The sequence below is a fragment of the Etheostoma cragini genome, chromosome 12, assembly GCF_013103735.1.
Source record: "Etheostoma cragini isolate CJK2018 chromosome 12, CSU_Ecrag_1.0, whole genome shotgun sequence".
NCBI classification, from domain to species: Eukaryota; Metazoa; Chordata; class Actinopteri; order Perciformes; family Percidae; genus Etheostoma; species Etheostoma cragini.
The window spans coordinates 9008843-9035393 of record NC_048418.1 but is presented as its reverse complement, the minus strand read 5'-3'; the positions used below and the strand labels follow the sequence as shown (position 1 = coordinate 9035393).

The 26551-nt window shown below is 41.2% G+C and overlaps 3 protein-coding genes across 3 annotated transcripts in view; 2 read left to right on the top strand and 1 right to left on the bottom strand.

Moving 5' to 3' along the window:
* Nucleotides 1–134: 134 nt before the first annotated feature.
* Nucleotides 135–8076, bottom strand: zgc:153115 (uncharacterized protein LOC768186 homolog). Its single transcript, XM_034887639.1, has 2 exons — nucleotides 7298–8076; nucleotides 135–4322 (listed from the first exon to the last, which is right to left on the bottom strand). The coding sequence occupies exons 1-2, from the start codon at nucleotides 7788–7790 to the stop codon at nucleotides 4078–4080; spliced, it is 738 nt and encodes a 245-aa protein (XP_034743530.1). The 5' UTR covers nucleotides 7791–8076; the 3' UTR covers nucleotides 135–4077.
* Nucleotides 8077–8236: 160 nt separating this feature from the next.
* Nucleotides 8237–13535, top strand: LOC117953984 (apolipophorins-like). The gene is made up of 11 exons (XM_034887412.1): nucleotides 8237–9584; nucleotides 9745–9795; nucleotides 9948–10114; nucleotides 10211–10281; nucleotides 10528–10693; nucleotides 10901–11038; nucleotides 11270–11450; nucleotides 11552–11694; nucleotides 12205–12308; nucleotides 12918–13083; nucleotides 13314–13535. The coding sequence occupies exons 1-11, from the start codon at nucleotides 9521–9523 to the stop codon at nucleotides 13533–13535; spliced, it is 1473 nt and encodes a 490-aa protein (XP_034743303.1). The 5' UTR covers nucleotides 8237–9520.
* Nucleotides 13536–13655: 120 nt separating this feature from the next.
* The window catches only part of LOC117954115, a 28886-nt gene continuing 15990 nt past the window's right edge, over nucleotides 13656–26551 (top strand). Inside the window, exons 1-31 of the mRNA XM_034887637.1 lie at nucleotides 13656–13804; nucleotides 14143–14287; nucleotides 15021–15179; nucleotides 15372–15490; nucleotides 15572–15784; nucleotides 16414–16572; nucleotides 16743–16927; nucleotides 17011–17193; nucleotides 17371–17462; nucleotides 17875–18044; nucleotides 18170–18323; nucleotides 18407–18483; nucleotides 18583–18763; nucleotides 18867–19022; nucleotides 19204–19337; nucleotides 19565–19723; nucleotides 19893–20076; nucleotides 20180–20391; nucleotides 20557–20745; nucleotides 21093–21235; nucleotides 21365–21524; nucleotides 21647–21730; nucleotides 22032–22169; nucleotides 22384–22500; nucleotides 22596–22688; nucleotides 22856–23076; nucleotides 23238–23431; nucleotides 23548–23802; nucleotides 23892–24121; nucleotides 24264–24428; nucleotides 25123–25200. Coding sequence (XP_034743528.1) covers nucleotides 13727–13804; nucleotides 14143–14287; nucleotides 15021–15179; nucleotides 15372–15490; nucleotides 15572–15784; nucleotides 16414–16572; nucleotides 16743–16927; nucleotides 17011–17193; nucleotides 17371–17462; nucleotides 17875–18044; nucleotides 18170–18323; nucleotides 18407–18483; nucleotides 18583–18763; nucleotides 18867–19022; nucleotides 19204–19337; nucleotides 19565–19723; nucleotides 19893–20076; nucleotides 20180–20391; nucleotides 20557–20745; nucleotides 21093–21235; nucleotides 21365–21524; nucleotides 21647–21730; nucleotides 22032–22169; nucleotides 22384–22500; nucleotides 22596–22688; nucleotides 22856–23076; nucleotides 23238–23431; nucleotides 23548–23802; nucleotides 23892–24121; nucleotides 24264–24428; nucleotides 25123–25200 — 4827 coding nt within the window. The 5' untranslated portion in view covers nucleotides 13656–13726. The remainder of the gene's footprint in view (nucleotides 13805–14142; nucleotides 14288–15020; nucleotides 15180–15371; nucleotides 15491–15571; nucleotides 15785–16413; nucleotides 16573–16742; nucleotides 16928–17010; nucleotides 17194–17370; nucleotides 17463–17874; nucleotides 18045–18169; nucleotides 18324–18406; nucleotides 18484–18582; nucleotides 18764–18866; nucleotides 19023–19203; nucleotides 19338–19564; nucleotides 19724–19892; nucleotides 20077–20179; nucleotides 20392–20556; nucleotides 20746–21092; nucleotides 21236–21364; nucleotides 21525–21646; nucleotides 21731–22031; nucleotides 22170–22383; nucleotides 22501–22595; nucleotides 22689–22855; nucleotides 23077–23237; nucleotides 23432–23547; nucleotides 23803–23891; nucleotides 24122–24263; nucleotides 24429–25122; nucleotides 25201–26551) is intronic.

Below are 26551 nucleotides of genomic sequence, written 5' to 3'. Positions count from 1 at the left end.
CTTAGTACTCATCAAAATAAAATTAGGAGAAATGACTGAATTTTGTTTGTAATCTATTGTCTATTAAACATGCCTACCTGTGCTAAAAGTGCAATATCATTGAGCAAAAAAAAAAAAAAAGATTAACACACCAATCAATTTAAGGATTTTTATTCTTTAAAAAAAGCCCTGGTATTTTCACGTCAAGCCAACAATGGAAGCATTTAACCATTTAATAGGACTGTTCCATGTCACAAAATTTGTTATGAAAAGAATAATGAATTTAACCACACAAAATGATATTTTTTGGAATAAATTAATCAGCATAACAAAAGAAATAAAACATGCTTGTACTGAGGTGTTGCACGGGAAAGATTGAAACTCCAATGCTCAAAATGTAAGACACCTGAGAATATAAATATCAAAACAGCTTGATTTGTTTTTTTAAAATTACATTAATGTAAAAACTAGGCATCAATTTAAAAAAACATCCATTTCTGTACAATGTGCATATCTGAATTAGTGTGGTGACAAGAGAAGTTGTCGCGTTTTCTTTCTCAGTGAGGCAGCAAAAATTAAATCCAAAGTGGATAACGCTCATCTGTCATCAAGCCACATTCAGTGATATGAACAAATAGATTTGGACTGAGCTCTTTCAATTGAAATCTGCAGTGAAGTGAGTCTGCATGTCATTTTCTTTACATTTTAATACCTCTTTTAAGCCTCGGCCTGAGGCAGAAGTGAGTCTTTCTCTTGATAACAGAAACACGCCTGCTGGCCTTTAATGACAGAGCCTGGATTTATCCCAGAGATTCATTTGCTACGGTCTATTAACAACAGTTCATTGAGGCATGGAAAGGAAATTCTGCTGCTACACAGGTAGTAGTGATGTTGCATATAAAGACAAGATAAGGACAAGGGTGCATAGCAGGCGAGCTAGCTGACAACCAAGTTCTTAACTCCAAGGCTTGATGGCTTTAAAGGACTTTCTGAAAAACAGGTTGGATGGATTTTGTAAAGACAACGATAAAAGACAATCAGTTAAGTGTGTTCTTACTGTAATATAACTTTGAGACTCGGACAGAGTGTGAAAAGCCACGCCCATCAGTGTGAGGTAAATGTTTCCATTTATAGATGTAAAATACAAGTATATTGTGTGTGTTCCTTTGTTAAACACTAAACAGTCCATGTGTTCGTGGTTACTGCCAGCAGAAACCAAAAACAGTCAACAGGTCGAAGCTCTGAAGAAGGAATGTGTAAGAAACTTCAAAGCATCGCATTCATGAGTGCAGCTCCTATGAAAACGAGATCAACAGCGAATTGGTACATAGATGGTTTGACATATGAATAAGGAAGACATCTGTAATCTTAGTGTGACGAAGACAAAGTCAACAGAGCTGGAAACACCAAGGAAGCGTGTTCCATTTAGAAAAATAAAAAAATACAAATTCTACACCACAAGAAAGGGCCTGGATGACTAAGCAAACACTACAAAAAAAGGAAAAAGACCAGAAACAAAAAACTACTCACTTCTTGTATCACGCTTTCTAAAGCACTTGGACAAAAAAAGGCAGTTTTACAAACCATCAACAAGTTCCACAGCGCTTGCTTGTAGAAGCGTATACAGTGCAAGCCTTTACACTATTCAGCCATATACACCTATAAGAAAAAAGTGCCATATTGCATAATGAGTATCTGTGATGAGCCCACAGGAGGGCATATAGACCTATACAATGATTCAACTGTAAACATGGCGCAAAGTAGATATGACATAGTTTAAGGCTTTAAGTGTTGTTCACTGAGATAAAGAATATGTCCATGAGCTGGACAAACAGTGTGGAAACATAAAAAAATAAAATAAAATAAAAATGATCAGACCTGGATACGGTTTGTACTCAAATAGATTTGAAATATCTAAATTTCTTGAGGTTTGCTCATGTACCGGTATGTTATTTTATCTTATTTTATTTTTTAAATACATGAGGATTATTTTTTTTGGCATGTAGAAATATTTAGGTGCCCGTTGACTTAAATGTACTGAACAGTTTAACAAATCCGCATTTATACATATATAGTGATGTTTCTTTATCAGTGGACATTTTGACTTGTCTAAACAAGTCGGACGATTAACATTTACGAGTGCCTGCTGGTTGAATGACACCACCTCTATTGAAAAGAGCCATCATTAACTTATTGATATTAGTTGCGCCTTGTGCTGTTTGTTGCTGCTTTGACAAGTCAAAATGTAGTAGTAGTAGTAGTTTTCAGACCAATTTCCCACACACAAATAGTCATAACAGGATTTACATTTAAGACTCCTGGTTTATCTGCTGCTGAAAGTCAAACCGTGAACTTTGAAGGCAACGGGCTGAAAGTCAAGCTCATCTCATGCCATCTATTTTTCCTCTCAAGATATTTTGATATCGCATACTTTCCCAAGTTCTGTCACTAACAAAAATGTAAATAAAAACACATACACACCAACACTCATAGGCAATGCCAACCTATTAAGAGTACACGGTTACCCCTAATATAAGGACTAAAATTCATCACATTTATTAATTCTGCAGCTAGTAGCATTACCATTTATCTACGTTAAAAGCTTATATACATTTGCATCAGTATTAGACATAATACGAGTACTGTGTATTATGTGTCAGCCTTTATGGGGGATAACTGATCTAGACTTAAGGATGGCGTGCAAACAGCTCTTCTACAGTGAAGCTTGATTCACTTACTGGCAAAATCAATATTTGATATATAGTTAGATTGGGTATAAAGAAAACATTACAAATTCGCTTCAATGATGGTTACCAATGCAATAAAAATGAAGGAATGTGTCACCACTAAAACTTATATGGAGTCAGCAAAGCTATAAAAATTAAAAAAAAGCTTAAAGGCTTCTAGTCACTGCCTTGCTACCAAACATCACAATTTTGTGCTACTCGTGGTAAATAAATGGTACTGAAGAGCACAATAACAATCTACAAAAAAAACACAAGAAACCAGAGTTTTGGCTGATGATGAATGTGCAGGTTACAGAAAATGTGAAAAATCCCTGCAATTTGTTAAAGTGTTTGAGAAATGAGGTTATTGTTTAGGGTTGGGTTCATTTTATCCATTCAAATCTGCTTAACGATTCCCATTCTGATCGAATCCTGAGTCAAAAACAGAAAGCAAAGTACGGTGAAAGTAAAAAACTCATTTTTTCAAGATTTAGGCTGCATGGAAGATTTTTTTTTTGTATTAAAAACAAAAGAAAAAATAAATAGCACTCTTTTATGCTATCAAAAAGTTGTATGGTTTTACATTTGATTATGCTTTCAAAAGCATTAAACGCTGGGGCTGTTTTTTGGCATAATTGATTTTGCAGAAGTTTGCATCAATGTGATGAAGTACCTTGATTAGCCCGGTATTTAACTGAGTGGACTAACCAAAATCAGACATTCCTCTCTGGTTATTTGAACTATAAAAAGGGTAATTTAATGGCACTATGTCATGATACAGGACATAAGAAAAAATGCATTCTTTTAGATTCTGTAGTAAATGTGTTGTCATTTTAGACAGATTTTCTTTCCTCGCATGTATTCGTTTTCACACAGTGATTACATTTCACTGCATCATTACTGTCTTTTGTGAAGCATAGCTAAACTTTTGAAACTTAGCTCCAGTTCTTCATATTGTAAACACTGTACACGTACTTTGATACATGTGTAACTGGCAATGTAAATGAAGTGCAGTAGGTTCAAACTTTGCTTTCAGGAAACGATAAATGGAATCGGAAAGCACATTTCTTAACAAATCCCCACTTCTTAAAGATTTGGAGAGTTCGCTTTACCCAACCCTAGTTGTGTTGAGCAGGTGGATAGTGGTCACGACTCATCTGTGTTGATGGAGGGATGTAGCTGCTTCCCCCCCCCCCCTCACATCCAGCTTTGTGTGGGCTGTGTTGTTTGTATGTATGTGTTATAACGTGCACATTTTGGAGTATAACACAGCAATGCTAAATCCTAATCAGTGGATCTGACTGTAGCTGGTTAACTTGAAACCACTGTGACCTTCTGTGCTCCTGCCAGGAAACCCCCAACCCAAACCATCCTAATGGTGCACGGCTGAGCTGGGAGTGGAGGATGTGCCCTTGTAGCGGCCCAACATTGAGGGCTGGAAGTCAGGATGGCGGCGGGCGTGCTTGATCAGGTGGTCGCTGCGCATGAAGCGCTTATCGCACAGTGGACACAGGAAGCGCTTTTCCCCTGTGTGGGTGCGGGTGTGGCGGGCGAGCTCGTCAGAGCGGGCAAACTTCTTCTCACAGTCAGGCCAGGTGCATGGGAACGGCCTTTCACCTGTAGCATAGAGGCAGAGAAAAGAGGGAAGAACCATTTACCACCAATCAACACTAATTCATACAGCCTCTTTTTCTGAACATTAAACAGCTATACGTACATATTTGTTTCTGTATTTATTGATTGTTTATTTTCATGTGAATTTTAAAATGTTATGTATGCACTTACAACCAAGGCAAATTCCTTGTGTTCCTTACTTAATAGTAAGTCAAATCATTTTGTGATTCTGTTTCTAACACTTAGGAGAGAATTACTTATTCCCATTTTAAACAACTATTCCAACTAACCAGGCAGAGCGTTTATGTTAAACAATAAGATTAAAGTTTATTTGACAAAGGTAATTGTAGGCTGGACAGCCGTTCAAAGGATAATGATGAAACAAGTAATCCGGTTGGGTCCATTCTCCGGATATCAGAGGGTTTTCTTCTTTTGGGATGGCCCTTCTACTTGCCTTCATGGACAAGTGGCCATAGCTTTGCACGCGCCTTTCGTCTTGTTTGAAACGGATAAGCAGGTCCTTACAAACTCTCGCATCCTTTAATTGCTTCCGTTCTCACCCTGAACTGAATGATGATTGCTCTCGGTGTGTTATTTGAGTTAGCGGCATCGCCTTTTCATCCCAGCCCGTGAACGGTGTCTCGCAGCCGCTCCACAGACATTGGAACCACTCTTGTCAGTATGTCCATGACAACTTCTCTTGTGTCCTCTCCATTGTTTTCAGAACGATCATACTTATATTTCACCTTCTTTTGCACCGGGTTTGCTCTGCACATGCTTCTTTTAACAGACTGTTTTCTCTCTAGAGGCCTCCTATTTTCTTCTGAAGCATGAAGATTCATTCTCGGTTTTCTTTCGCTGCGGTTGCGTTAGCTTCAATACGTCTGTCAAAACTTTTCAGAAGTTCCGTCTGCTCGTCCATTTTTCTGGTCGGAGCTTGTAAAACTTTGGCTGTTTAGCTGATATATGTTCTTTGTTAATTGTGCCTTCTTTGGATGGATGTTGCTCCGCTTCCATTTCTTTCTCAGTGTGAAAATCGTCACATTGTACTTATGGTCAACAGGATTCCAGCAAATGAAGAAAAACCAAGAATATTGTGGCTAGTAGCTTACTTTTTACCGGAGCCCGCAAAAGTGCTGCCACTCTCCGCCATCTTGACCCCGCCCCCTCGGCGCCATAGGAGCTACTCTTAGAGAGGATCTCTTTTACGGAAAACACGTGTGTGGGAAGCGGTCGCACAGCAGAACGTGCAATTACGTAATGTTTAAATTTTACAACCAAATAAAAATATTGACTTCCATTGAAAGAAATTGAGATAGATAGATAGATAGATAGGTAGGCGGTTGAGACCATGAAACGGTAGCCAATTCACTCAATAGTGTTGCCAAGGGCAACCGTTACTGTTGGTAAGTATTTTACATTATCTATAAATCTACAGCTATTACAAACTTATTGTTTAATTGTTTGGTCTCTAAAATGTCAAAATATTGTAAAAACGCCAGTTGCAATTGAAGTACAACGTGATGTCTTTAAATACCTGATTTTGTCTGTTTATTTAGTTATTAATTATTGAACTCATGTTTGATTCATTTTCATCTACCAACTAATCAATTGGCCTTAACAACTCATTTTACCTTCAATATGTGCAATTTATGCCTAACAGATGTGCAGCCCTTTATTATTTAAGCTTTTCTACATCAAAGCCCACCTGAAATTAAAAAAGAAAAGAAAAAGCTCTTTGGCATTTTATGGTCTGTGTGTTTTAACATGTTCCTTAAAGAGAAACAAACATCAGCTTTCATATTAATATGGGGCCTTGAGAAAAAATTAAGTTTCAAATGAGCCCAATACTCTTTACATAGTTAAACACGTGACAAAACCATATCCAGGTTTTAGATTATTCTACCTAAAATACAGCTAGCCTTAATGTCTTGCAGGCAATGTGAGCAAACACAGGATAGGCGAGTAGGATGCTCGCTGCCATTTTCAAGACCACAAAGCCAGGCCACGTTGTTGTTGAACTCTTTGTGGGCGTTCCCCGCTTCTTTGAGCCGTTTCCTGTCCTTAATCCGTTTGCGCCTGCTCAGTGACCCTGAACACACAGATGCGCGATTCCCCTCATTTTGTGAAAAATCACATGCACGTTTTAACGTCATAAGCTAGTATAGCCCTATTTTCACCCTGACTAGTGGATCCATTTTCAACCAGCTCGAGCTTTTTACATTGTGATAATTAACAGTTGAGAATTTAAGTGAAAAAAACAGATTGTGAAGTGAGGCTCTTACTGAGCTAACGTTACATACATACATAGGCCTACATGACGTTACAAAATGGGTCCATTCAGACATAGGATTGGCGCATTCATTATTGGACGCGCCTCCTGCATATCTCTCTCTCTTTTTTAAAACGTTTATCAATGATGTACACATTGTAGAGAAAAACGAGTTTTACTCGACAGAAGACGCCAGGAAGGAGGAGGGGGGGGGATAAAAACTTCAGCCAAAACACCACTTGCTGCTGCCATCAGCAGGACAGACTGTGCCCAACAGTGCACGTTCTGCTCTCGACGTTAAGGTTTCGTCTTACGTTCATTTCATATGCAAATCCAGCCTGGAAGATCTTCGTCACATTTTTAACGTCCAGCCCAGTTCTTTTGTCAGTTTACTTCTTTGTCAGATCTCTGAGGGGAGTTTTCCTGTCGTTCCCTCTTTGTTTGGCCACGTTATTGTACCAAGTCGGGGGTAAATTGGAAAACATTTGCCACCACCACGCTACTAGCTAATCCCATGAAGTAAAAATGAGCACAACTCTTCTAATATCCCTCTAACTATTATACTATTAGCGGTAATAACAATATGGCCGTGCATGTTATCGACAAGGCAGAAGTTGGGTGGCAAAAAATATATTTAGTATTTAGCTAGCTGTGTATTGTACACATGTGGACTGCTGATGCAACCAAACTGTTGTTGTCTCCGTACCTGTGTGTGTCCGGATGTGTGCCTTCAGGTGGGACGATTTCCCGTAAACTCTGTCGCATCCGTCAAAAGTGCACTGATGTCGCTTCACCGGGGACCGCGGGGCCCCCACGCCTCCTCCTCCCCTCAGCTGCTGTCCGGGCACCGGGGTGGCGGAGGGGGTCATGGTAGGGGTGGTTGGGTCGGACAACGTGGTGTAACCGCTCTCTCCCCCACACGAGGAGTTGCTGCTCTCCGAATAGGCAGACATTGGGCGGAACTTGCCGTGCAGGTCGGTGAGGATACCGGCCACCGCCATCATATTCGCCCCCTCCAGCCTCAGTGTCTCCCGCACTTCCCTGTCCTCACTCGACCCATCGGGGTCTCCAGGGAGCAGGCCCACAGTCGCCGACTGAGTGGTAGGGGCGACTGGGGTGGGTCTGTGCAGGACAGGACCGCTGGAAATCGATACCAGACACTCGGCAGCGAAATAATCAGAAGAAGCAGTCAACGACATTGTTATCTGCCTTGTTTTGTGGTCTTTATCTACAAAAAAAATAACGGAACAAAATCCGCCAGGAGGGGCTAACTTAACGTTAGTCTGAGCCTGACCTCGTTTTTACCAAACTCGACGAACCAACCGTTTCCAACTCAGCCTTGTTACCGCCATATAGCGTATCAATAGTTTAAAATGGTATAAGTTAATCAAAGAAAAGGCACAATTGAGAATAATAATATTCTAAAACCGTGCCAATACCTTCGGCTCAACATGCGTGCCTCTCACCATCTGACGGTTCATTGTGTCTGAGCCTCCGCGAAGCCGGTCAAACCTACGCCCCCTGGTCCGGACTAAGGGTGCGTTCAAGACCTGTCGGTTAAAACTTGTTGGAGGTGTTTGTGTGTTAAATCGGTTTAAGTCATATACTGTATATGGCTATATAAAGGTCGCATTTGTAATTTTACTATGTCTCTACATTTACATCAATGTTGATTTGATAAGTGATAAATTCAACTCATCATCCTAAAGCAAAAACACAAATCGTGGTATTAAACATAAACCAAAAATCTAGCTCTATCTAGTTGTATTCTTCAAAAATATTTTATATTACCAGTAAATCACAAGTAAAATGTTATTTTAGCACACTAACCTATTTTCGATTTAACAAACTTCTACTACAAGCCTATTTCATGACTTATAAGTTAGAATGAAAGGGAGTTGTACGGGGTAAACAGTATTTTCCAGAGGATTGTCTTAAATACAATTTTCTCTGTGTGTTTGAACGCAGCGTCAACCAGCAACACGCAGTGACTGACGTCGCAGCACGGGCGTGGACAGTGGCGGCGGGTGCGCATCGTTGTGGAAAGTAGGTGGCAGGCAGCTTGGGTAATGATGGGGGAAGGCGGTTGGGATGAAATGCGTGACGGGTAATTTATAGTTTTAGCCCACTCGGATTCTGAAGAACGTTGCTATGGGGTGCAGGGCTTTTTATTTAACGTTTCTGGCAAATATAGTTATATCAACAGCCACCATAGCCCCCTAACTCATAGCCCTCTAAATCTTTACTTTACAAACTGTTTTTATCCACAAGACAGACACTAGATGTCTCTCTTCTCTCATGGTTACCTCTCTTAACTGAAGTTGTTTGTCTTCAGAGAAGTTTCTGAACCAGCTTTAATTAAAGTCCACACTGGTGGTTCATTGATTTGGATGAGGTATTTTTGGTCATATTGACAGTGTTTAGGGGTGTGTCTCCTCACATAATCTCTAAGCAAATCTGTTGTAGGCTATTGTTGAAGATGTGCAACAACAAACCCACTTTGGTAATTATTATTACAGGTTTGGGTTTGTAGTGCTGTTTTTTTGTCCTGGGCTATCCCTGCAGAAAACAATCATATTGGACATCACGCACCCGCCTGCCAGCTTTCAAATGATTTAACTTTCCTGCAATACACTGAATTTTCCATCCCTATGTGGCTCATGTTTTATGTCTGTCCAAGTTAATTGGAAAACATAAGAAAACCCCCCAAATTGTGAGGCCCATTGCTGTGTCAAGTGATTGGCTCAGTCAGTGTTTGTAGCTCCAGCTTGGAGGTATTTCCTGATTGGTTGCTGTGAGCACCATGGGTCACTGTGGAAGCCCACGTACAAGCGTGGCCTTTCAGTGGCTGTGAACAGTGCTTGGTTTTCATCTCGCTTACATGTGGAGGCTTGGAAGCAGCCAGATCTGGCACTGACTTAGGGTTGCTATGGCTATGTCCTTGTTACTTCCCAATTGTCTGCATGTTACACTATTTTTTCTCCTGCTACATGGTGAGTTTTATGGCTTTAATCTATAATGTAGGCTATATACTTTTGGTTTGCATTTTAATTAAATGACATTAAATGCTGAGTTGACAAGTCTTTTAGTGTTCAGTGTAGAGGTTTTGCAGGTTTTGTTTGAGAACAATTTTTGACCAGATTTTCTGTGCAGTAGGTAATTGCTTTCAGACAGAACCAAAACTCTGTGATTCAAGTTGTGCTGGTGAGAATCTATATTTTTTTACTTATATTGAATATGATGCTTACATGATAAGATTTCTTTCATGCAAGACATCGAGTTATTTGAACTACAAGATTTGTTTGAGTGAAATACTTATTTTCTTCTAAACCTGTGGTTATTAATCATGTCTATAGGGCTTTCTACCCCTGACTTGTTCTATCAGAAAGGCGTGAGGTATACCTACAGGTATAGCACGACAATTACCACAACCCTTCATGGCTCCAATGCTGGCAGGAATGGACTGGCTCTGGACTGTGTGGTTGATATCAATGTGATTTCAAAGTGTCACCTTATGATGCAGGTCAGCTTTGATAAAGTGTTTGTGGAAAAAAATATACCTATATATGTATAAAGTACTGCAAAAAGTCAATGATTTATGCACATGCTTGTCCAACAGATTAGGAATCCACAGATAAAGCGGCTTTCTCCTCAGAAGGAGCACTCTGTTCAGCGTTTAAAGAGCTTGAGGTAATACTCTGGGCGATTTCATAGAATAGTATGTGGTTTCTATAAGAGATAGTGAATCAATTAATGTTATTTTGCACATATGCATGTGGTTCCGTCTGTTCTCGGACCTTTATCATTTAAAATTTAAGTCCAGATCATTTGGAATGCTACAACTGTTTTTCCTATGAATGTGATACTCTGTTCAGATGCTCCACTTGTCTGTGTTGTTGAGTCTCGGGGGACTCATCTGGTGTTTTTGTTTCCCAGGGAGTCACTGGAGAGAGCGCGCCTCAAATTCTCCCTCCAGGGGGGAAAGGTCACAGCCCTCTGTCTCCAGGAGGGGGAGCAGGTGTGGGCCCTCAACATTAAAAGGGCTCTACTGAGCATGCTCCAGACCTCCCGCATGGGATCCAAACAGGAATTAGAAGAGGAGGTGAGGGTGATGAGGGCTATCTTCTATTTGACACATACCCAATTTGCAAAATAAATATTTCAAAAGAAAACAAACATACTTCTTCTAGTCTGACAAATATCATGTGTACTCCTGCTTCAAACAATAACCGTCATTACCATCTTCCTGCAATAATATAGTGCATTCACATGGTGATTATCTGACTTTTTTTTAACACCTCTTTCTCAGACCGATGTGTACGGGATGTGTACCAGTAGGTATGAGAGGCGAGGACCTGTTCTGCTGAAGAGCAGGGATCTAAAACAATGCCAACAGTCCAGGCTAGCAAACTTCTGGCCCCATTCAGTATCTTTAACTGAAGATACAGTGAGTTCTCCTCTCTTCTGTCTTTGTTGAAAACATGGCTACCAATGCGTACACTGAAACCATGTACATTTCTTTGAAGGGAGTATACATTCAACTGTAACTTTTCTGCACCACTGAATAAGAGGATGTTCTTATTAGCCCACTACTAACAATGCTACGTCTGACATTTAGTTCAACTGCATTTATTTGCACTTTAATGATCAGAGGTTTGTTTTCTTGGACTTTTGCTAGTCACTGCAGTCAGAGCTGCACTGTGTTCAAAGGCATGGGTTGCATGGAGTGATGGAAGATGTCAACTGTACTGAAGCCATTTCCATGGCAACATGGTCCACAACTGCAGGGCTGGTGAAAACCCAAACAGTGTCCACCCTGCGTCTGCTCAGAGCCCAGCCGGGGACTCCTTTAGAAACAGGTCAGGAGTGATACTTTTGCAGTTGCACTTAGTATTTTATTATACTAACACTGTTTTAGAGACATGCTTTCTGATGCCTGCTCTCCTTAATGCTAATGCAGATTCCTTAGATCCTGGTGTGCTAACTGACCTGCAATTTGAGGATGAGGGGGCTGCAAGGCCCGAAAAAGCCAGAGCATCAACACCTCAGCAAGCCAGTCAAACTGTCAGGATTTTATGTAGCCTCACCTCAGACCCACAACTGGTAGGACTCAACAGGTTCTAGTCAGCTTCTGACTGAATATGCACACTTATTGTATGTTCCAGTTTACTTGCATTACACTTCAATGCTGCAGTTCTTTTCATCAAATCAATATTGATCACTTTTAAGTAGCCCGTACCCTGCCAGACCACTGATTGCTTTTTTGTGTTTGTATTCACGGATGGGCTTAACCAGAGGATTTGTTCTGTATCATATTAATGTCCACCATACACAAGAGGCCACTCGAGCCTAATCTGGCAACCTTCATCATAGGATATTTACATGGGAGTTGTTTAAAAGAGCCTGTCAGACCCAGAGCTACTCTGTGATATAATTACTGTATGGTAATTTCTGATCAGGCGATTGATGGGATGAAAAGTGGGTTCCCCGTTCTGCAGTAGGGGATGTGTTCTGCTTGAGCAGGAATAGTTTTGAAAAAATTGGAGATTACATTTTCTTAGTTTTATGAAGCCTACAATGTAAGCCCGTATGTGTCTTTGGATTTACTCCTAGGCATCACAAGAGTTCCTTCAACTGGCTTTCCAGCTGAGAGATCTGACTCTCTCTCAACTCAAGACACTTTGGCAGGAAGCATCTTTCAAGTGCCGCAATGACTGGTCAGTATTTCCTCAGTCTTTTATGACAGAGTACCTTAGTAATTAAGTTCTTCATTAATCTCTTCCCTTGTCAGCTTTTTGGACATTTCCAAACTTGTCATAGTTAATATAATATGTTGTGCTTCTAGTCAATTGGATTAAAGCTGAATGCACTCTTGTTTATGGGTTATGATTCTAAAATATACAACTTCTCACCAAGTCAACAAGTAAACAGAAGACTGTCTGTGTTGAGAGTAGCCAGTCTAATCAGAATCTACTCTGAGACACAGATGACCTATAGGGTCCTTAGTCTCGTCTATCACAGACTATAGCAAATATACCTTTTATAATAGTGGACATTTTGACTTGTCAATTAAGTCTATGTTATCAGTTACACCTAGCCTCTTTTCAGTTAGCGGTAGCAATCCTTCATCTTATGGATCATTGTTTATTGAATTACAGGACCACTCTCATGTCTGTCTGCTGAATATGAAGCTGCAGTTAGCAGTACAAAGCATAAATACCGGAAACTTGATAAAAGCTAGCAGCCGTTTTTATAACACCACGTGTGACACAGGTTGCGTACATATAGCAGAGGTTGATACTGATGTTGAATAACTGGTTGGACAGGCAGCCATTGTTGGATGCATTACCAGCCTGTGGATCTGAAAACTGCATCATGCTACTGACTGACCTAGTGAGGAACAAAGAGCTGGAGGAGGAGCAGGCTAACGCTTTTCTCACCACCATAGCCCTCATCCCTCATCCATCGCCACAGATCATCGACTCCATCAATGTAGGAACCTCTATGGGACCTAAACCTCTGATCAATGCTTTTTCCGTATTCACTCTTGAAATATATTAGTCATATTGATGTCAGAAATATCACATAGAAATGTGTAAGATTAGTAGCTTTTGCATCTATCCATGCGAGTAAACATCCTCATAATTTCGTATAGCTCTTGTGAATGAAAAATGAAAGGCCTAGAGGCTCAGGACATACTGTATCTTTGCTATCTGTGTTAGGCCTTACTGGAGATCCAAGAGGTTCGGTCCAAGGCGCTGTTAACTGGATCATCTCTGGTCCATCAACTGTGCCAAAGGTCTCACGCCTCCTGTAGTGAACTTCCGCAGGTACAGACCTTCATACAGACGCTAAAGGAAACCCTGAAGGAGGGCTGCGAGGGAGAGCAACCCACTCGAGTGAAGATGCATTCAGATGACCACAAGGTGCATTTCTCATCATAAAACCTGAAACATGAACATGAAACCTGGTGATTTGATGTAACTGTCAAAAGCATTACTGTTTTAAAACTATTTTACATAAACATTTTCTAAAAGCCATAAATCTTGTTGTCAAACAGCTTATCTATGCACTGAAATCAGTGGGAAACACTGGTCTGTCTGCTCCGGTCTTCATTCCTCTGCTAAACCCTTTCATGGTCGACCACTCAACTACACTGGAGCTGAGACTTGCTGCCATCCAAGCATTCAGACGCTTTCCCTGCTCGGCTGATGTTAGTTGATTCGGAAACTAATATGTCATTAATTTACAACTATAACATCAGGAAATGTCTTTTGCACATTCTTTCACATATTGTTTTTTATTGTGAGGAAAAAAGCTTAGCTTGAGGGAACTCTACATTCCCAAAATAGGAAAGTGTTCCTGTACCTAGTAATGAATTATAAGCCAACATTCACTTTTAAGAGAAGATTTAGTCACTCAAATGTAAATATAATAGGTCTTCATATCACAAAGGCTAACTTTCTAATTGATTCATGATGAGTTGAGGTGTAGGTGGAGAAATGATCGGCAGGCTAATATCAGTGACTGACAGCAGCTTCCTTCCTCCAGAGATCTGTGCTGTTGCAGCTGTACCGCGTCTCCCAGGAGGATCCTGAGGTCAGAATCGCTGCATACCAGCAGCTCATGCACTGCCCCGACCAGCACGTGTTTGAAGTAGTGAAGATGACTCTCAGGAACGAGACCTCCAGCCAAGGTCTGATTGAAACGTCTGTGCTTTGTAGAGGGGATGCTCAAAACAGCCTCTCCTAGTGAAAACGAGTCCTCTTCTGTTTATGTTTGTTGTTTATTGTAGCCACTTTTACTTGTATTTTCTTGATCTCTGAGTAGTGGTGTTGTACCGTAAGACTTAAAGGCCCCACATCATGCTCATTTTCAGATTTGTACTTGTATTTTGGGTTTCTACTAGAACAAGTTTACATGCTTTAATTTTCAAAAAACACATAATTGTTCTTATTCGGTATATTCAGTTTTACAACTCTTTCTACATATATATAGTATAATTATGACATAACAACCATACGGAAGTACTGAGTATTGTTTTTGAATACGGCTGTCTTCATTTCTCTGTAGATTGAGCTTTTTATACTGTCACAGTGTTCATATTACTTACCTTAATTTCCTGCTGTGTAAATAACTTATACATTTATCTATGTATGTATCTTTCTATCTATCTATCTATCTATCTAGCACATTTCACATTTTTACAATATGGGGCCTTTGAAATTGGCAAAGCTTTGGCAAAAATTAGCAAAAACTGGCAAAAATGTATTCAAAGCTTATGATCCAGTTAGTTTTTTCTAATTTTAGGCCAACTTGCATTTGCTTCAGTAAATCACAACATTTTATAACATAAACTGCTGTTTTCTCAAAACAACTGTGTGGCTAAAATAATATTTGTAAAAGCCCTTTCTCTTCTGCTTCTCTAGTGGGCTCATATGTGTGGAGTCACCTGACTAATGTCCTGAGGAGTGAGGACCCCATGAAGCAGGCCCTAATCGAGTCACTGCCTGACAACATTATCAGCAGAGACTTTGAAGCAGAGTTTTTTAAATTCTCCTCCTATTCAGACTACACTGTTTCATCAGGTAATAATGGCTTCACTTCAGCTTCAAATTTTCTGAACTGTACATGACTGGAAAACTAATTCTATCATGCATATACACACCAAGTTGAGATAAACTGAATCATTTGTGATACTTGAATAGGAGGTGGTGGTGGATTTTAAAGTGTCGCTTGTGCCCACAACTCTGTTTTTTTCGCTCCCTTGTCTGTTTCAGGCATGGGAATTACAAATGTGGAAACATCTTTGGTTTTCTCTCCCAAATCATTTCTACCAAGATCTGCCACTGCCAACCTGACGCTTTATTTTCATGGCAGAGCCCACAACATTCTGGAAGTGAGTTTGATATCAATTGGATTGCTAAAAGTGTATTAAAGTATTTGTAACTAAATGCATGCATTTTCTTTCCCAATTGAGGTGGACCTTCACGTCGAAAATGCTGAACCACTTTTGAGGAACGTTTTTGGTCACCAGACCCACGACTCTGATGAAGAGTTTATGGCTCGAAGACAAAAGTCGCAGTCCAAAGAGGCTAGGAGGACAAAAAGAAAAACAGACAATGGCCAAAGTGCAGAAAAAGAAATGTGTTTATCCGGCACAAACAGTTATCTGAGCCAAGCCAAGGCCATGGTGAGGTCACTGGGATTGTTGTAAGACAGTCATCTCTCTTTTATAAGTGGTGGGGAAGTTCTTTTCAGCAGACCAGTAGACTTGCATTGCATTTTAGATTTTAGACTTTTGGTCAATACTGTTATTTTTACACTGCATTTGTATACTATACTACTGTATACTTGTATACTATACTTTAATACTGATATAGTTAAAGTAAATACCTAGATTAGGTCTGCAACTAACAATTATTTTATAACATTTTGTCTGATAGATAGCCCCAAACCCACTGATACTATATTTACAATAATTGAAAGACAAGAAAAAGCAGCGAATTCTCACATTTGAGAAGCCGGAATCATCATTGTTTGGCATTTTTGCTTCAGCTCATCAGCAAAACAATTGGCGATTGATTTTCTGCAGATCAGCTAATTGATTAATTGACTACTAGCTTCAGCTTTAATCTTAATAACCAGCATTTCAAGCAACATAGAGTAAATAAAGCCACAACAAAAAATACTCAAAAAAGTAATAAGAAACACAATTGTTAAGATAAAATACAAGATTTACAATCCAAGGAAGATTATTACATGAGTTAAATAGGTGATAATCAGTCAGCAACACACATGTTTGTGCTTTGTCTTTTCCAGTTGTTTGGGAGGTGGAGAACCGAGGAGAACAGGCCCAAGTGTTGGGTCAGCGTGAAGGTGTTTGGCAATGAACTCAGCTTGTTCACATGTAAAGATCTCTACAATCAAATTGACCAGCTGTCGCTGAGCATGGCAGGACTAGCTGTCAAACTGCTTAAGGTACACTGGAGGTAGATTGTTCTCACAGTTGCCATGTCTCTACTCTGTCTGTTAACCCCCCTTTGCACACACACACACACACACACACACACACACACACACACACACACACACACACACACACACACGGCTATCTTCTCAACTTGCCTTCCTTCCTCTTTGTCCTCCAGGGTCATGAGGTTCAGCTGGACCATAGGGCCATGCTGATGACGGACAAGCTGGTTTTACCGTCTCTGTCTGGTTTGCCCATCAAACTGGGCATTAACATGACCTCCCTCCTGTCGCTGCGTCTGAAGGGCAACGGCAACTACAGGGATACTTCTCTCTTCTCCCTGACTGGATACATCAAACCCAAGTACATCCACATAACTAAAAGTAACAGGAGCTACAACTCTGACCTGTAGTTTCAAAGTGTAATTGCTGTTTCTTTATTCTCAGTGCCTATGTGGGGCTTTCTGCCAGGATGGGGGTTGATGGTGCTTTGGGTCAGGCTGCAGTGGAGTGGGTCTCTGAGCTGACGAGCTCCACGAGTCTGGATGGCAGTATTCACCTGCAGGAGGGGCGGGATGTCAGGGTCACACTTAACACACCGGAGGACGTCATGGACATCATCTCCCTCAGGTAAGTGAGGGCACTCTAGTGTGTCTGTTCATATATGTTTACAGGTTGCGGTATCTTGGAATGACAAGTATAGTAATAATAAAATGCAATTGAATTCAACAAAAAAAGGAAACTACCCACAGTGTACCTTAGTTTTGATTAATGGTTTCCATAAGAGTGTTTTTTTGTGTTCACCAGTTCCAGAGTGTTTCGCCTAAGTGGAGACCACAGAGAGGAGATAAAGGGACCAAAGAGTCGAGTCCAGAAAACCACCTGCACACCAAAGACATGTTAGTCCTTAAACACTCTGTATGGCATTGTACATCACACACAGAAGTTGTTGGAAAGTTTGTTGCCAATTGAGATCTGATAATTGACTCTTTTAAAAAAATACCAGACACATTGCCATTTTACTGTTTTAGTCTTAGTCTGTGCCGTTATACTGACGTGCTTATTCTTGTAAGTGTGTGTGTGTATTTGCATGTTTGTGTGTAGCTAAGTGTAATGGCAGGATTTTAAATATGTGATTATGATCAATTTAATTCTGTTTTGTTCTCATTTCTGTTATAAACCCATGTAATTATGCATCAGAACATTTATCTCATAAAGTGAAAGTCAGCTGCATTGTTTTGATTGATTGGCTGACTTCCTGCAATGATCACAGTTCTTCTTTACCAAGCACTGATCTCTGCTTCCTCTCAGGGTCCAAGATGGTCGGCTGGCAGCTGTGCTACAATGCCTCTTACCCATTAGTTGCCACAGGTGTTTCCCTTCCAGCCCCAGGACCTGTCCACATCTCCCTCAGGCTGCTGAAGCTGGACAGAGGCCTCCATTACTACCTGCTGGAGGCTGCCTACTTGCTGCTTCTTCAGGTGCTTAGAAAAACAAAGATCTACGGATAAGTTTAATCTTTGAGATGGTTTTCTCTTTATGGATGGAGCTCTTTATTTAGTCCCACCGTGGCTATCATCCCAATCTGTCCCAATTTATGTTTCAGAAAGGCACCTGGCTCCCCAGAGAGGCCTCCATTCACCTTCTCCTGGCCACACCTCAGTCCTCCATCCCGAGGGACATGTCTGTGGACTTGACATTCAACCCTCACAGACTGCTGCTAAGGATCACACACCCTCTGAAAACCATCCAAATACAAGGTTAGTCATAGAGGGGAAACATAACAAACACAAAATCCCAACTTCTGTCAGAGTTTAATCCTGAAAATGTGTTGTTTTCTCAGGGCAGCTTGAACAAGAGAGGAACATAAAATCAGGAAAGCTGGAGCTGTTGATTGATGGTGTTCATTATTACGTCATGGTAAGTGTTAAAATATTCTGTAACGTGATTTCCTCTGTAGAATACATACTCTTAAAATGTTCCAGTCATAAAAGATGTTAATTAGTTTGTAATCTTTAGGGTTTGGTTGAGACTCAGACCCTCCTGTCAGAGCAGAGAACGCGGTATCACCTTGAAGCCAAAATGGCCGCTAAAGGAAATCCCATGATCCTCTCTGCTAATGTTACTCGTGGAATGGGTAGGAAGACCAGCTTCTCTGCCACAGTGAAGAATGTGTTCAGAGAAACTGCATCGCTGTCAGGTATCCAACAAACATTACTACATGATGTACGTTTATTATCTTTGAAAGCATTAGTTTTGTATTGAAAATGAAATTTTGCAATATTCATCATTACTGACATCAGTGGCCCTGGAGCGCAGACAGGATGGCAGAAGCAGGCAGTACTCTGTAGAGGCGGAGCTTCTGTTACCCGGTGTGGTTGGCACCAGGATGCTGGGACTGATGGAGCAGAAGGGCTCACTGTGGAGCTCCGCACTCAGGCTCAAATATGGTCTGGGAAGTGAGTGAATGAAAAACTATTACAGTTTGTTGCCTATCTTGCCATTAGGATCTGCAAATTAGCAAAATTGCTTTACACTTGAAGAAATGGAGCAGTTTTGCAGTCTCATTTTTTAGGAAGAATATGTAGTTCACAAATATTTCCCCAACATCAGTTCATCCTGACCTTTGCCCCTACACAGGTGATGCCCGGTATCTGCGTCAGGAGTGCTACACGTCTCAGAGACTAAGGAGTGAGAGGGACTCAAACCTTACATACATCATTAGAGGAGATCACGAATTCTCCTGCTCCAACACGGCTCCTATCAACCACAAGGTACCGGAAGATATTGAACTGCACTGTGTGTTTATGTCACACACGCTGTTAATATGAATCTTTATGTAATGCTTATTGAGTGATAAGTGAGAGTGAGTGGTTCTTCCGATGAATGCATTTGCTGCTGATTTCCAGCTCCTCAGACTGATTAATTTGTAGTTGGGTGAAACAGGTGACTGAACAGCAGCTGTTCTCTCCGTGGTTTCTCTTTTTTTGTGCATCCACAGATCCACCTCAGGCACGAGGAAAGCCCCAGCCACATTAAATCCGCCCTGGACATGAGCTATGGCAAACACTGGGATGAGATCAATAACAAACGCACACTTCTTCTGAGCCAGTCCTTCACAAACCAATCCACACAAAACCACACCAGCTACACACTGGAGGTAAATAGACATCTGTGATGCTTCTTTTTTATTCCGAATCATCACACATAAGTTTTTGAATGCATTGCCTTCTGTGAAATTATCCTTTGATGGACATTTACTTAGGATTTATTACACACTTTTTTCTGTCTGAAATAAAATAAAAATATTCCCTATCATGTTATTCCAGTTCAGTCTCCAGGTGCCAGAGAAGAATTTAAACTACAGGACTCAGCTTCTGCACTCTCACCTGAGACAGCTCGGGTCTGAGAGCAGCACTCACCTCAAAGTCAACTACAACAGCTTGATGCCGCTGGTGGCTGGATTACACTGGAAAATCCCTCCAAAAGAAACCCCGCAGAAAAAATGGGAAGGTAAAATGGCTATAATTAATCATATGAATGTGTAAGTTGTTATTGGAGTCTATTCCAGCAGTGAGGAGGTGGTCAGCATCATGTCTCGCTTACTATCGTCCAGGCACATTTAACATGGACACACCGTGGCTGTATATCTACACTGCCCACAAAATGAGCCAGCACCAGCACCACACGCTCCAGCTCACCTCAGAGCTGACAGCCAGCAAGTGGCTGACCATCCCTAACCTCATGCTGGAGGGTTTCTACAGGAACAGAGGCAGAGAGAGGGAGGCCCGTCTGGAGCTCTACACATCAGCTGCCACCTACATCCAAGTAAGGAGAGGAGAGGATGCTACATCTAAACATTCAAAATGTCAGTTTTTTTAGTAATTGACTCCGAAAGAAAAAAAAGTCATAATGAGCGTTTTATTTGTTAGTAACTAGGAAAATTGTATTGCAAAATCTACATTGGCTTTTGCCCCTCCAACTCCTTCTCAGGCAGGAGGGTTGGTCATGGTGGGGAAGCAAAGTGTGAAGGCCTCTGGCTCATTGAGCTCGTTGTGGACTTCACCTTTGAGAGGAGACGTCTCTCTGGAGACTTTTAAGTTCAGCCACACCCTACAGATGGCCTCCACCTATGGCAAGCACAACGTCAGCCTTGCTGCTGCCCTGAACACTGTGGATAAGGTGGGTGGCAACACTGGGTCAGTCTGTGGAATGGGTGTTAAATATCAGGGGTGGAAGTAACAAAAACAAATTGATAAAAAAAATGGAGATGAAAATGCATGTGAATTGAAAAATAGAGTGATACATTTGTGGCTGAGGTAACAGAAAAATGCTGAAAAAAATGATAAAACATGGCCCTGTTTCATCATATCACGTTACATCAAATCACTCCATTTATTTATCACTTGATTTTTTGATTCACATGTATTTTCATCTCCTCCATTTTATCAGTAATTGTTGTTACTTTCCCCCCGCATAGTTAAATCCTTTTAGGCATAATAGAATGACTATCTACTAACATCTTTAAGAATTTGAAAAAGAAGCAAGCGATGCTGAAGATGACTTTCTCGAAGCCAAAGAGTTCATCCACAGAACTGGAGTTTGAGGGAGTAGTAGAAGAGCTGAGGAAGGACAAGAAGATGTATCAGAAAGCAGCAATGCTCCTGCTCAGGTCTGTGTCTCAATCTGATTGACCTGGAATGATCTCTTGATGTTATTCTAGGATGGTTGTGATTTTATTTCAATTAAACAATGGCAGCGAGAACACCGCTGACTTTAATAGCAATGCCATATTGCACAGACAGCCCTTCCAGGCCTTTCCTCCGACTCTCCTCCTGCGGGAGACCTTCACCATCGACCTCCTCAAAGGCCTCTATATCCTGGAGTCAAAAGCTGGTTTCCATGGCAACAAAGAGGTTATCCACACCCTCACCTTTGGCTACCAACCGCCAAGCCCTTTTGTATGTTTAGTCTATGTTGATTTATTAACTCAACACATTATACTTAAAACAGAAAGTAAGGGAGGATTTAATCACTGTATTTACAGATTTTCTTTGTGTGTGCGACTCTTCTCGATACTTAGGTTTGTTCTGCACTCATCCATCCTTTCAGCTCTGACACTGTTCCTTCAGATTCGGAAATCTGTGTGACCATAACCAGCAACCAGGTAAATATTTAAATTGCAAACTGAACTACAGAGATATATGTATAAAATCATACATAAAACATGCAGAGTTTCATGAGAATCTTATGTACAGTCAGATCCATTTAAATGCTGGATTTTAATATTTAATTCACACATAACCTGACCTAACTTCAGTGAAATACTTGATGTTGATCTCAAAATGTGGACAATGCATTTAAATGCAAATCAATCTAACTTATATACTGTAGGTGGAAAATCTAGGGAAATATTGGCAACTTTGTGTTAATAAATAATGTTTTTAATATGGCACCCTCCTTCTCAGACCCAGAAAGACATACACGGGAGGTTACTGGTTGGTAGCAAGGAGAAACTGACTTTCTTTGGACAAGTTCAGTTGAACCCTTTGCACTCAAGTCACCAAGCGATTAAAGTTAGAGCCAACTTCACCCATCAGCTCCAGGTAAATCCACCTCTCTACTCAGAAAAACAACTTTCTACTGGTCAGTTGCCAAGTTGTCGAGTGCCAATAGTTGCCAAGTGCTGATTTGTATGATGTATGGTGATTACATTCAGAATTGTAACAAGTGACGTAAGTCCACCTCCAACAGCGTACAGTGTAGTTTACAGTAGAAAAAGCCAATCTTGTGACCAGTTGACTGTGATTACTGTTACAGCTGCAGCTCCCCTCCTCTGCTATAGTGGAGGGAAATGTATGTTGGAACTCCAAAAACAACAGTGACTTGGATTATCAGGCCAGAGGGAAACTGAAAATAGAGCGACAGGAGTGCCAAGTAAGTAAATCCAACTCAGCATTTTAATTATTGTTTAATTGGCATCATGTTGTGATGATTTTTTTTTCTTTTTTTTTCTTTTCTTTTTTTTTTAGCTTTCTGTACAGCTCAATGGAACATCAAGAAGAGTTGGTCTTTATTCCTTTCTCAGCCATCCCTTCAAATCAAAGATTCCCAAAACATTAGAGGTGCGCCACTTTTGTGTTTGAACAAAATATTTCATTCAATGGTCCCAAATAGTAAAATAAAAAAATTAAAAAGTCTTACAGAGGTTGATTTTATTAAACACAAATAAGAAAGTTGTCTGCTTTTAGCATTTGAGCTATCTTTTCATTATGTCGTTTTTCCTGTTAAGGTGAAGGCCACTGCAGATATGTTTGCAGTGGCTGGTACAGGAAGTAGCTCAGTACATGTAAGAGCTGATGGAAAAGACAGGGTGAAGCTGGATGCTCAGATGTCCCACACCTTCCAGAGGGGAGACACGGCCGTTGGACTGAGGTTGAATGTATCTCAGAGCCTGCTGCCTTCTGCCACTGAGCTACATGTAAACCTGGCTGCCAACATGACCTCAGACAGGTGTGTGTATCCACCTGTATTTTATCACACTGTCTACATACATAATTTTGTCGTAATTTGGCACACATAGTGATCATCATATATGCAATAAACAATGCTAAATGTCTCTTGGACTCATGGACTTTTGAACTCATTGCATCCCTGTTCCCTGTCTCCTGCAGCGTTTCTCTACATGGCTCTTATACACGGGGGCATGAGGCTCTGCTGGCTCAGGTCAAAGGGTCGCTAAAAGACACCCGGGGTCTCCAGCTGACTGTGTCCGGGGATCTGAGGCACTCCATGGCAAACCTCGCTATTTTGCCTCCAGTCCTGGGGTTGGACGGGGTGCTGGGACGGTCTGACACCCTCATTGAAGGTGGAGGTTTATTTGATACAATTACTTATTTAATATTACATTAAAGCGTTTAGTTTGGACATTGTCTTTACCTGAAAAACATCCTGAGGAATAATTTTTACTTTGTATAATTGTAGGACAGCTGAGAGTTAGAGTGATGGAGATCTTGTACAGTGCGGAGCTGAGGCATCAGGAGGATCCCGGAGATTCTTCAAATGATGAAGATGACGAGGGCATGATGGGAAAGAAATTCCACATGGCCCGTGATTGGCTGTGTGTTTGGTTAGGGGCAGAGCATTTATGTGTGAATGTGACCCGCCGACTTGGGGGTCGAAGGATGGGCGAGGTCTACACCAGACTATCTCACTCCGTCCACCTGTTCAATGCCAAAGGTAAATCATTACTTCATTCATAACATAATTTACATTTTTAATAGGACGATGTCTCCTGGTGTCTCAGTCTCTCTTTCTTCCGAATATAGGTGTACCAGCCAGCAGTAATGCCCAGGTGAGGTGGGCCCAGGATGGTGGTCGACTGTCAGTCCTTGCTGAGCTTCAGGCTGGACCTGAACATCTAAAAGCTGAGTTTAATGGAGGCAAGACAGACCAGGTTACCCCACGATGGGAGTACTTCTCCAGGCTCCAGCATCAAGTCAAAGCCCTGTTGAAAAGAGGTGTATCAAGCTCTATACAAGCCAAAGCACATTATCAGGTACAGGACTAGTTCCTATTTTTGTAACCCTTGCCAGCTCATGTTTTATTGATGACCTTAGGTGCATCAATGTGCTATCTTGAGTATGTACACATGCCTGTTTATCTTTCCTGTATTTTTATGTTTTTCTTTCCACTGTTAGTTAGAAACAGAAGGTCTGGACACACGCTTGGTCCTCCATATGGAACATGAGAAAATGATTGACATCCTTTTCAACATTGGATCGAAAAACCGCACAGCTATGTTGGTATTGTCTCTATGGCAACAAATGAAGCTGTTCCAGGAAGTCTTACCCTCCTCTTTACAGGTACATGTTACATAATTTACATAACACACTATTATTTGCAGATTTATGATTGAAGAATAGAAGTTTGACAGTTTTAATTAATCTTTACCTGTGATATTTACTTATTTTTTGAGCATTGTGTACATTGAGTGAATTATTTAATCCATAGGACATGACTCCATTGTCACATCCCCAAATTGAATATGCAATATTTGTACCCTGCATGTATGAACTAAACCAGTTAAAGGAATTCTGCAACATTGTAACAATGGCAAATACAATTAGTTGGAGGTGCTGGTATTTTGTTACCTTTGAACAGAGCCAGGCTAACTGTTTCCCCCTGGTTCCAGTCTTTATGCTGAGCTAAGCTAACAGGCTGTAGCTTGATATTTACTGTACAGACATGAGTGTTATCAATCTTCTCATTTAACTTACGGCAAGAAAGAGAATAAGCATATTTCCCAAAATATTACTTTACAGTAGTTCACCCACCATTCCAGCAGCGCACTGTGATCAGTAGTATCAAATGAGCCAATAAGAATAAAATATAAACAGGTGTTGTTTCCAAATAAGGGCTCAGATGAGCATTTTAGTATACCACCAAATTGTATGTGGCTGTTCTAAAGTTCAGTAATGCTCAGAATTTTTTCAGTCTCCTCCTTCAGTTTCTTCTTTGAAAAACAAACTTTATCAACAGGGGTTTTTGTTTTCACAGATGAACTGCACAGGGGACGCCACTGCCGACCGACTCTCAGCCCAGTGCAATGGAAATGTGGCGGGTCGCCCTGTGGAGGTACGAGTCTTTCGCTCCTATAGACCACACAAAAGGCTCTGCTATGGCCTGTCGCTCTCTCACTTTAGTCTCAGTGCTCAAGCTAAAGGCTGTTACAGTCCCAATGGTCAGAAGGAGCTCAGAGCTAACCTCACTCATTCTTCTGTGCTACAGTTGATGTATCTGGGCGTGCCCACTAAATCTAGTCTCAGGCTCCTGCCTGGGCCAAAGAGGTGGGTGTTTGGGATCGGGTTGGTTGTTGGCCCTTTGAGAATGGACTTTAATGTGGCACTGAGGTTGGAGAGACCTGGGCTATATGGCTGGCACGGGCTGCTTGAGTTTGGGAACCGCAGTGTTAAACAGAAGGTGGAGATGACAGGTTGGACGAGGCTGGAAAGCTGGTGTCACATCTGGGCAGATGTCAATGTGGAATGGGGCTCAATCTCATCAGGTCTGTTCCTGTCTGTCCGGTGTAAAGGGGTGGGGAGACTGGTGTGGGTGCAGGTTAGGAGAACTGAGGGGGGTGTACCACATAAAACCTCTTTAACGCTACATGGACAAGCAGGGAAAGATGGAATTAGAGGTTCTTTGGGTTTAGAACATGAGCAGGTCTTTTGTCAATGCCTCTTGTCTGTCCTGCTGAATGCCCAAAAGGCTGAAATAGGCTGGACCCTCCAGCATCACTGGGCCTCTCTTGCCTCCATCATCCCAAAAAGAGTAGACCTCCAGGGGTCAGGTCAGCTCAGTGACACCTCCCTATCTGGAAGTGCACGGGTCTCTTTAAACACACACTGTGCTCTGATAGACTTTACTGCTGCCTGGGAGACCTCCACCTCCTTGAGAGTAATGCTTCAGCAAAACCTGGCCTCCATTGCTGTACCAATGGAGCTCAATGTTAGCATGTCGACCACGGCTGGTCAAGCTGAATTGGAGGTGCAAAGCGATGTGTGCTCCATGCTTCTCTTGGCAAATCAACACAGGGGAGGAGAGGATAGAAGGACCCGCTGGAACATTTTTGTCCACCAGCAATGTGTCTTACTGAAGGTTAGAAAGGAAACAAGAAAAAGTGCCAGGAAACTTGTTTCCCAGCAGAAGGAAAACCAAAGAAACATCTGCATCTTGGAGATGAATCTTGTTTTTCCATTACATTACATGTTGCATTGATAACACCAATACTGCAATGAAAACGTATCAAGACCATGGTTAAAATGAGGATTACCTCCTTATTGATTTTAGCTACACGGGTGGCATAGCTTTAGGGATGTCTGACGGTATGGTATGTCCTCCACTTTGTTCCAAACTGAAACATCTCAACAACTATTTGATTAATTGCCGTTTTTGGTATACACCATTCATGAATCCCACAACAACT

Bases quoted from the DNA above. Each gene is read 5' to 3' on its own strand.
- zgc:153115 (XM_034887639.1), bottom strand. From the start codon at position 7,790: ATGTCGTTGACTGCTTCTTCTGATTATTTCGCTGCCGAGTGTCTGGTA. The intron at 4,323-7,297 runs GTACGGAGACAA...TCTATGCTACAG, and splicing joins ACACATCCGGACACACACAG to GTGAAAGGCCGTTCCCATGC.
- LOC117953984 (XM_034887412.1), top strand. From the start codon at position 9,521: ATGGCTATGTCCTTGTTACTTCCCAATTGTCTGCATGTTACACTATTT. The intron at 9,585-9,744 runs GTGAGTTTTATG...TTTTCTGTGCAG, and splicing joins ATTTTTTCTCCTGCTACATG to TAGGTAATTGCTTTCAGACA. The intron at 10,115-10,210 runs GTCAGCTTTGAT...CTTGTCCAACAG, and splicing joins AGTGTCACCTTATGATGCAG to ATTAGGAATCCACAGATAAA.